This window comes from Oncorhynchus gorbuscha, linkage group LG03, assembly GCF_021184085.1.
Source record: "Oncorhynchus gorbuscha isolate QuinsamMale2020 ecotype Even-year linkage group LG03, OgorEven_v1.0, whole genome shotgun sequence".
NCBI lineage: Eukaryota > Metazoa > Chordata > Actinopteri > Salmoniformes > Salmonidae > Oncorhynchus > Oncorhynchus gorbuscha.
Genome location: NC_060175.1, coordinates 52,299,193 through 52,309,485, shown reverse-complemented (window position 1 = coordinate 52,309,485; position 10,293 = coordinate 52,299,193). Strand labels below are relative to the sequence as shown.

At 45.0% G+C, this 10,293-nt stretch overlaps 1 protein-coding gene across 2 annotated transcripts; it reads right to left on the bottom strand.

The window, feature by feature from the left end:
* Positions 1–465: 465 nt before the first annotated feature.
* On the bottom strand, positions 466–4,271 carry LOC124020819 (migration and invasion inhibitory protein). Of its 2 annotated transcripts, none has more exons than XM_046336104.1 (9): positions 3,409–4,271; positions 3,063–3,169; positions 2,287–2,389; positions 2,063–2,174; positions 1,823–1,902; positions 1,577–1,703; positions 1,325–1,421; positions 973–1,110; positions 466–834 (listed from the first exon to the last, which is right to left on the bottom strand). In XM_046336104.1, the coding sequence occupies exons 1-9, from the start codon at positions 3,725–3,727 to the stop codon at positions 700–702; spliced, it is 1,218 nt and encodes a 405-aa protein (XP_046192060.1). In that variant the 5' UTR covers positions 3,728–4,271; the 3' UTR covers positions 466–699. The 2 variants fall into 2 exon arrangements, with proteins under 2 accessions (XP_046192060.1, XP_046192051.1); XM_046336095.1 differs by having other exon boundaries at positions 3,063–3,283; positions 3,409–4,267.
* Between the last annotated feature and the right edge of the window lie 6,022 nt (positions 4,272–10,293).

Genomic DNA, 10,293 nt, shown 5'->3' with positions numbered 1-10,293 from the left:
CCCTAACAATGGAAATTAAGTAAATTGATGGTAATACTATTTAAGCAAATTACATCGTATTATCTCGGTACCAATCTTAAAACTAGTAACCGGAAGGTTGTGAGTTCAAACCCCCCGAGCTGACAAGGTACAAATCTGTCGTTCTGCCCCTGAACAGGCAGTTAACCCACTGTTCCCAGGCCGTCATTGAAAATAAGAATATGTTCTTAACTGACTTGCCTGGTTAAATAAAGGTAAAAAAAAAAAAAAAAGTTGCAGTATGTTCTATGTGCACTATTTCTATGCTTCCCATTCTTGTATCTTTTACTTTCGGGTTTGTACACCAGCTTCAAACAGCTGAAAATAAAATATATTTTAAATAACCAAACCATTTAAACCGCTGTGAAATAATTATCTACACTATACATTGCTTGTTTTATCACATAAATTATTAGAATTTTAGCAACCAGGAAATGGCGGAGCGAGTTCAGCATTTTGCACCTTTAATACAATCTATACCTCATCAAAATTAAAATCAAGCACATAACACATTATATAACTGTATGATAGAAAATTACGATACATTAATGATTCAATAGGCACAATGATAATCCTACGTTAAAACTGCTGAGGTTTAATTCATCATCATTATTAAAGATTTAATTCATGTAAAAAGATGAAATCATAATACTACACAGGTTTTATAGTGCTGTTAGGTTGTCAGAACACAGGGTAGGACGGGCTGTGTGGTTTGCTGTTGGCAGGCAGGCGCTGGAAACGGTAGCGGGCCAAACGAGACACGTCAAGTAGCTGGTCAGAACGCTGACTGCCAGACACTCTGGACACTGAGAAATCCTGAGAAAAAAAACAGAAAACCAATCAACCAGATCCACACATACCAGTATGCCAAACGAACACATGTTAAGACGCAGACATCTTTGCAATGGCCACCAAGACCTGTGATATGTTTTCTTTCATCTTGCAATGGCTCACCAGAAACTTCTTAGACTGTGGCTGTGCAGAGGGGATGCCACAGCTTGCCGCCTTCGTGTCCACAGAGCTCCTCAGATCCAGGCTGCTGAGCTGGGGCCCAGTGCTGGGGACTGTGTTAGACCAGCCTGACAGACAGTGCTGTAGGGAACATCAAATCAAAGGCTTGTGATACAACTAAAACCTTAAAGTTTTTGGGCGAACTATGGGCCGGATAAGCAATGAGAATGAGCAAGATGACAAAGCAAGATGATAACAGAACAGTATAATTAAAATGATTGAGGAGTGTGTTTCAATGTCAAAACCACATTGTGTGGAGAGATGTAGTCTTCTCTTATTAACATGCCACACTCACCGATGGTAGACCCAGGCTGTCGGAGGGGTCGAAGCTACACCTCCGATGGGCTTTGTACTTGTATGCTGGCAACAGTGTGGAGCGTGGGATGCTGACCCTGGGACAGAAACAAAAGCATATTCTTTATGACGAGGACAAGTGTTATAACGGGATGGTAATAAAACACTATCCTGGTTTGTAATGGACTTCACTTTAGTAGAATTTAAGGATGAGTGAGATGAAAAGTGGCACCAGGCGGATGAGTGGTCTCACCTGATAAAGGCTGGCTCAGCCGCAGTGTGGGGGATTTTGTATTTGGGCTTCTTACACACAGGGCATGACTCCTGAGAATCCAACGGGGTTGGGAACAGTCGGCTGTTGATCCTGTAACAGAACGTACCTAGACAACAAGGAGAAACCGAATCAGACAGTACAGTATAGTATTCAGGGTCTCTTCTTCAGTAAGCAATAGTGACATTATGTAGGTCTAATCCAAAAGCTTGCTATGGTTTCTCATACACTGGTGAGTGTCCATGGTGTGCTGTTGGTCTTCCTTCTCTATTGACAATGGTGGGGGTGAAAGGTCCTCTTCAGATAATCTGTGAGGAGGGTAAATCAACAGTCATTCATTAAATAAGAATTATTATCTATTTCAGTAATAGCCCTCTAGAAGTCTGAACTTTTGGTTAAAAATACTCTATACCCAAATCCGATTCACAGCTCAAGAAAAAATATATTACATTAAGAGAATGCACTTGCCCTGCTTGTTGGCTGTGGACACACTCATCTCTGTTGACCTGTCGGAAAGTGCGGAGATCACTGAAGAACTGCTCCGAGTGCTCCGTCAAGGAGTTTTCTGCATCCACAATCCCTACGGGAGGAGAAAACAGTATCAATTTCATATAGAGTAACATTTTTGCTGCTACCCCAATAAACTGGTTGGGTTAGCTTAACTTCTGTATAGAACTCATTTCTTGGCATACCCGCTATCCAGTCATAGCCCAGTAAAGGCTGCAGACGCTGTCTGTCGGAGGCTGATGTTTGCTCCAGTCCAGAGGATTGGAATGTGAATTTACCCACCTCCCTCTATGGACACAAGCAAAGGGCAACATTTTTAATGAGACTATTAAAGGTGAAATGTGTTGCTCAATAAAAACACAGCAGTGAGTGCAATGGTAGATTAAGCAGTTGTAACAAATATTTTTTATAACTAATCCAAGATGGGCCACAGCCTGTCGTTTTCAATGTGAGAAAATTAATCATAATGGGCTGAACAAGGAGGTGGGCAGAGCCAAGCACGAGCTAGTTCGATCCTATTGGCGCGTTCTAGCATATATATTGTATTCTTCTGTTAGGGAATGCCTACTCTGTGAAATGTGCAATAACTAAATTTTCACTTGCATTCCTTCTAAACGAAGCAATTTTTAAAACATTTTAATTTTGTCGGCATCCCTCTTCTCCCACAGCCGGCCACTGGGCCTCCTCTCATCACCATATTTGGTGGTGAGTGGAAATGCTAACAGGATGCTAGAATTCTGGTAAACATCTGGCTCATTGCTCTATCTGTGGTTGAACTGCCTCGCTTTGATAATACAGTGCCATCTAGTTGGAGATTATATACCCGTGTATAGTAACCTTTCTTTATATATTATCTATGGTAGTAAGTGTAAAATTACTACAGTAACAACTTTTGTAAACAGAACTGTCCTTACACCACTTGTGTAATAACATTTCCCTTCTCCCTTTTTACTTTGCTCACCTGTTCATTCTCCTGATTATAGTAAATAGGCCTGGTATAGGGCCTCCTAATATCCAGTGATCTGACAAGAGTTGCAGGAGGGCCTTTGCCTTGGTCTTGAAGAAATCCTGTGTAAACAGTAGAGTGTTCTGTAACTTGGCCTGGTTTAAGCTTGGTTCCCGTGACAAGGTATGGTGTAGAGGTCTGACAGAGGGTGACATTCACAGATTCCACTGCCTCACCTGAGGAAAAATGGGTTCAGCATTATTTCTATGGAAATCTTATTGTGTGACTGATATGCCAATATTAGTCTGTCAGCAGTTCCTTTGCATTTCATTGGCATATCTAGCTTGTTAAGGTTACCCACCTTCAGTTCTCAGTGGTGCTGTTGCCTGTGTTTCCGTGTCGTCTCTCTCCTTGAACTGTACAGTAGGTTTGCTGAGAGCAGACCTAGCAGTGCCTAAGTCACCATCTATCAGGGTCACCATGTTCTCTGTATGGGGACTTTTTTCTTTATTCTGACCTGGCTTTTTCGTTGTGTTGTTTTGTACTGTCCGGTTTGAATCATTCTCCGAGCTTCCTTTGGTGCCGGTGATAGTCAACAAACTTTCGGTTTGGTGCCTCAATTGCATCAACAAGTCTTTGTTGCGCTCTCGCAATGCACTCAACCGTTCGGTCGAGGCCATTCGCTAATGAACAGAGGGCTGGCTAACGTTAGATATCTAGCTACTAAGCTAATTTAGCTAGCTAGACCAAAAGCAACGTTACGTTAAGAGCAAAGAGCCAGTCTTGGCCAATTCAGAAGACACATCTTTTTTGAAAATTATCTGGCTATTTCATACAAGTTTTAAAATATATCATATATGTTCAATATCATATATGTTCAATAATTTATAAACAAACATAATCCAAGTTTGATCAGTCTTCTATGTTTTCAGTTTGACTTTAACTCCATAACAACGTATCAGCATACAAGCCATTTGATTGGCTAATGTGATGTTAGTCACCTCACCCATAATGCAACACGCAACCGTTCTAAAGAAACAAACACACAGTACTGAAGAAAACTGTTTTACGTCCCAATTATCTCTACCTACTCCCAAAGTGTCAATTTGAGCTCTTCCCATCACTGATTTGATAGGAAATACTGGTACAATAAATATTGTGGAAACTCCCGCCATGCTACTTGTGGAAAGTAGTGAACGAGTGTCCACTTCAGGAGAAAGGAGATGCAAACTGGTTCTGTGGTTTGAAGATTAGGTCTAATTCTGCATTCATGACTCACGACTGGGAACGCCCCCCAACTGGTAGCAAGTGGGAAACTCGTATATATTTAAATCGTGTATATATATATTTTTTCTATATGTACACTTTGACAATGTAAGTAATAATGAACTTGCCATGTCAATAAAGTCAATTGAATGTAATTGAACTCGTATATCATCCCTGAGCTCCGATTTTTCCAACATGCTAGTCTCTGACATCACCTACTAAGGAAATTACCTCTAAGAAAACTGTGGCAAGACATCAGTAGGTTTATAATTGAACACATTTATGAAGATTTTACACTATTGTGGAGAGATGTACTGTTTGGATTCATTACATACAATATAAATAAGCGGAATCATTTTTATGTAATTAATTTCATTATTCTTTTGGCCAAATTTCATATACACAAATGTAAATTTACAAACAGAAAACCACATTTTCGTATCCTACAAAAATAAATTGAACTGTATCTTAAGACGGTTAAATGTTCTACTAACAAAAAAGCTGTTAGAATTGTAAGTATATGCATGTCCCTTAAGGTCCTTGTGTAATTGTAATGTGATATTGTACCCCCTAGCTCGATTGTCCATTGTTTGTAATCTAGGTATGCTTGTGTTCCCTCATGTGCTTTATGTATTGATTTGTTGTTAATAAAAAATAAAATAAAAAAATAAAATAAAAAAACAGCCTTTTCGAAAGTCATGCAACAACAAAACATTTTATATAAAGCTATCTATTAATATGTCACCCTGGTGATTTTTGAATGCTATAATTTGTTGCTATAATTTTTTTGAATGCTATAATCAGCGTGATCGCTGTAATAGTTACTTAGTTTATGGTTGATGCAGTGTGTTGACCATTAGCCAATCTGCTTTTCTCGGTGAGTTCAAACACACGAATGCATCCAATTGGGATTTACGACTTCACTTCCCTGGTAATTACCACCTCCCCACTTGAAAATTAACGCAGCATTAGGTCTGAGAGCGTAATCAAATAATATAATACACATTTCGTTTTTTAAACTATGTGATCTGTCAGGAAGTTAGGATTCCATATGTAATTAAAATGACAAGGAGTGACATAACACATGATGCCCCAGTCAATTATATTATCCCCCTGCAGACTGTCTGTAACATGTTATATACAATCAGTGGGTCTAATCCTGAATGCTGATCGGTTAAAAACGGTATTCCAGCAGGTGTCTATTCCACAAATTACCACCGGATAAATCTATGATTTTATACTATTTACTCTGTTCCATCTGCATGCTTTGTCCACTGTCTCATCAGCCCAGCCAGACAATATATAAACTTGATCTTCCTCTCTATCTCACATTTCTGTCATGTTTGTCATTTATTATCATGTCTTGTCCCTGTGCTCCCCATTCTGTTCGTTTCCCTCTGCTGGTCTTGTTGGGTTCTTTCCCTCTTTCTGTCCCTCTCTCTCCCCCTCCCTCTCTCACTCTCTCGCTCTCTCTTCTCTCTATCGTTCCGTTCCTGCTCCCAGCTGTTCCTATTCCCCTAATCATCATTTAGTCTTCCCACACCTGTTCCCGGTCCTTTCCCCTGATTAGAGTCCCTATTTCTTCCTTTGTGTTCCGTTCCTGTCCTGTCGGTTCCTTGTTTAGAATTCACCGTGCTGTGATTGTGTATCGCCCTGTCCTGTCGTGTTTTTGCCTTCATCAGATGCTGCGTGTGAGCAGGTGTCTCTGTCAGCTACGGCCTGCGCCTACCCGAAGCGACCTGCAGTCTGTGGCCGCTTCTCCTGTTATTCCCCTCTACAGACTAGAGGATTTCTGTTATTCCCTGTTTGGACATTTCCTGTTAAGGATTCAGGATTTGTCGTTTTCTGTTTGGACTTGAATAAACTCTGTTTCTGTTAAGTCGCTTTTGGGTCCTCTTTCACCTGCATGACAGAAGGAACCGACCAAGGAATGGACCCAGCGACTTCAGACGCTCGTTACACTGCCGTCGAGATCCAAGGAGCCATGCTCGGCAGACACGAGCAGGAATTGTCTGCTGCTCGCCATGCCGTGGAGAACCTGGCCGCTCAGGTTTCCGACCTCTCTGGACAGTTCCAGAGTCTACGTCTCGTGCCACCTGTTACTTCCTGGCCTGCCGAGCCTCCAGAACCTAGGGTTAATAACCCACCTTGCTACTCCGGGCAGCCCACTGAGTGCCGCTCCTTTCTCACGCAGTGTGAGATTGTGTTCTCTCTCCAACCCAACACATACTCTAGAGAGAGAGCTCGGGTTGCTTACGTCATTTCACTCCTTACTGGCCGGGCTCGAGAATGGGGCACAGCTATCTGGGAGGCAAGGGCTGATTGCTCTAACAAGTTCCAGAACTTTAAAGAGGAGATGATTCGGGTTTTTGACCGTTCAGTTTTTGGTGGGGAGGCTTCTAGGGCCCTGGCTTCCTTATGCCAAGGTGAACGGTCCATAACGGATTATTCTATTGAGTTTCGCACTCTTGCTGCCTCTAGTGAGTGGAACGAGCCGGCGCTGCTCGCTCGTTTTCTGGAGGGACTCCACGCAGTGGTTAAGGATGAGATTCTCTCCCGGGAGGTTCCTTCAGATGTGGACTCTTTGATTGCTCTCGCCATCCGCATAGAACGACGGGTAGATCTTCGTCACCGGGCTCGTGGAAGAGAGCTCGCATCAACGGTGTTTCCCTGCTCCGCATCGCAACCATCTCCCTCCTCTGGCTTTGAGACTGAGCCCATGCAGCTGGGAGGGATTCGCATCTCGACTAAGGAGAGGGAACGGAGGATCACCAACCGCCTGTGCCTCTATTGCGGAGTAGCTGGACATTTTGTTAATTCATGTCCAGTAAAGCCAGAGCTCATCTGTAAGCGGAGGGCTACAGGTGAGCGCAACTACTCAAGTCTCTCCATCAAAATCCTGTACTACTTTGTCGGTCCATCTACGCTGGACCGGTTCGGGTGCTACATGTAGTGCCTTGATAGACTCTGGGGCTGAGGGTTGTTTCATGGACGAAGCATGGGTTCGGAAACATGACATTCCTTTCAGAGAGTTAGAGAAGCCTACGCCCATGTTCGCCTTAGATGGTAGTCATCTTCCCAGTATCAGATTTGAGACACTACCTTTAACCCTCACAGTATCTGGTAACCACAGTGAGACTATTTCTTTTTTGATTTTCCGTTCACCGTTTACACCTGTTGTTTTGGGTCATCCCTGGCTAGTATGTCATAATCCTTCTATTAATTGGTCTAGTAATTCTATCCTATCCTGGAACGTTTCTTGTCATGTGAAGTGTTTAATGTCTGCCATCCCTCCCGTTTCTTCTGTCCCTACTTCTCAGGAGGAACCTGGCGATTTGACAGGAGTGCCGGAGGAATATCATGATCTGCGCACGGTCTTCAGTCGGTCCCGAGCCAACTCCCTTCCTCCTCACCGGTCGTATGATTGTAGTATTGATCTCCTTCCGGGGACCACTCCTCCTCGAGGTAGACTATACTCTCTGTCGGCTCCCGAACGTAAGGCTCTCGAGGATTATTTGTCTGTGTCTCTTGACGCCGGTACCATAGTGCCTTCTTCCTCTCCGGCCGGGGCGGGGTTCTTTTTGTTAAGAAGAAGGACGGTACTCTGCGCCCCTGCGTGGATTATCGAGGGCTGAATGACATAACGGTTAAGAATCGTTATCCGCTTCCCCTTATGTCATCAGCCTTCGAGATTCTGCAGGGAGCCAGGTGCTTTACTAAGTTGGACCTTCGTAACGCTTACCATCTCGTGCGCATCAGAGAGGGGGACGAGTGGAAAACGGCGTTTAACACTCCGTTAGGGCATTTTGAGTACCGGGTTCTGCCGTTCGGTCTCGCCAATGCGCCAGCTGTTTTTCAGGCATTAGTTAATGATGTTCTGAGAGACATGCTGAACATCTTTGTTTTTGTCTATCTTGACGATATCCTGATTTTTTCTCCGTCACTCGAGATTCATGTTCAGCACGTTCGACGTGTTCTACAGCGCCTTTTAGAGAATTGTCTCTACGTAAAGGCTGAGAAGTGCTCTTTTCATGTCTCCTCCGTTACTTTTCTCGGTTCCGTTATTTCCGCTGAAGGCATTCAGATGGATTCCGCTAAGGTCCAAGCTGTCAGTGATTGGCCCGTTCCAAGGTCACGTGTCGAGTTGCAGCGCTTTTAGGTTTCGCTAATTTCTATCGGCGTTTCATTCGTAATTTCGGTCAAGTTGCTGCCCCTCTCACAGCTCTTACTTCTGTCAAGACGTGTTTTAAGTGGTCCGGTTCCGCCCAGGGAGCTTTTGATCTTCTAAAAGAACGTTTTACGTCCGCTCCTATCCTCGTTACTCCTGACGTCACTAGACAATTCATTGTCGAGGTTGACGCTTCAGAGGTAGGCGTGGGAGCCATCCTATCCCAGCGCTTCCAGTCTGACGATAAGGTTCATCCTTGCGCTTATTTTTCTCATCGCCTGTCGCCATCTGAGCGCAACTATGATGTGGGTAACCGTGAACTGCTCGCCATCCGCTTAGCCCTAGGCGAATGGCGACAGTGGTTGGAGGGGCGACCGTTCCTTTTGTCGTTTGGACAGACCATAAGAACCTTGAGTACATCCGTTCTGCCAAACGACTTAATGCCCGTCAAGCTCGTTGGGCGTTGTTTTTCGCTCGTTTCGAGTTTGTGATTTCTTACCGTCCGGGTAGCAAGAACACCAAGCCTGATGCCTTATCCCGTCTGTTTAGTTCTTCTGTGGCTTCTACTGATCCCGAGGGGATTCTTCCTTATGGGCGTGTTGTCGGGTTAACAGTCTGGGGAATTGAAAGACAGGTTAAGCAAGCACTCACGCACACTGCGTCGCCGCGCGCTTGTCCTAGTAACCTCCTTTTCGTTCCTGTTTCCACTCGTCTGGCTGTTCTTCAGTGGGCTCACTCTGCCAAGTTAGCTGGTCATCCCGGTGTTCGAGGCACTCTTGCGTCTATTCGCCAGCGCTTTTGGTGGCCGACTCAGGAGCGTGACACGCGCCGTTTCGTGGCTGCTTGTTCGGACTGCGCGCAGACTAAGTCGGGTAACTCTCCTCCTGCCGGTCGTCTCAGACCGCTCCCCATTCCTTCTCGACCATGGTCTCACATCGCCTTAGACTTCATTACCGGTCTGCCTTTGTCTGCGGGGAAGACTGTGATTCTTACGGTTGTCGATAGGTTCTCTAAGGCGGCACATTTCATTCCCCTCGCTAAACTTCCTTCCGCTAAGGAGACGGCACAAATCATTATTGAGAATGTATTCAGAATTCATGGCCTCCCGTTAGACGCCGTTTCAGACAGAGGCCCGCAATTCACGTCACAGTTTTGGAGGGAGTTCTGTCGTTTGATTGGTGCGTCCGTCAGTCTCTCTTCCGGGTTTCATCCCCAGTCTAACGGTCAAGCAGAGAGGGCCAATCAGACGATTGGTCGCATACTACGCAGCCTTTCTTTCAGAAACCCTGCGTCTTGGGCAGAACAGCTCCCCTGGGCAGAATACGCTCACAATTCGCTTCCTTCGTCTGCTACCGGGTTATCTCCGTTTCAGAGTAGTCTGGGTTACCAGCCTCCTCTGTTCTCATCCCAGCTTGCCGAGTCCAGCGTTCCCTCCGCTCAAGCGTTTGTCCAACGTTGTGAGCGCACCTGGAGGAGGGTGAGGTCTGCACTTTGCCGTTACAGGGCACAGACGGTGAGAGCCGCCAATAAACGCAGGATTAAGAGTCCAAGGTATTGTTGCGGCCAGAGAGTGTGGCTTTCCACTCGCAACCTTCCTCTTACGACAGCTTCTCGTAAGTTGACTCCGCGGTTCATTGGTCCGTTCCGTGTCTCCCAGGTCGTCAATCCTGTCGCTGTGCGACTGCTTCTTCCGCGACATCTTCGTCGCGTCCATCCTGTCTTCCATGTCTCCTGTGTTAAGCCCTTTCTTCGCACCCCGTTCGTCTTCCCTCCCCCCTCCCGTCCTTGTCGAGAGCGCACCTATTTACAAGG

Bases quoted from the DNA above. Each gene is read 5' to 3' on its own strand.
- LOC124020819 (XM_046336095.1), bottom strand. From the start codon at position 3,727: ATGGCCTCGACCGAACGGTTGAGTGCATTGCGAGAGCGCAACAAAGAC. The intron at 2,175-2,286 runs GTATGCCAAGAA...CTCCTCCCGTAG, and splicing joins GGGCTATGACTGGATAGCGG to GGATTGTGGATGCAGAAAAC. The intron at 1,422-1,576 runs GTGAGACCACTC...TTTCTGTCCCAG, and splicing joins GCTGAGCCAGCCTTTATCAG to GGTCAGCATCCCACGCTCCA.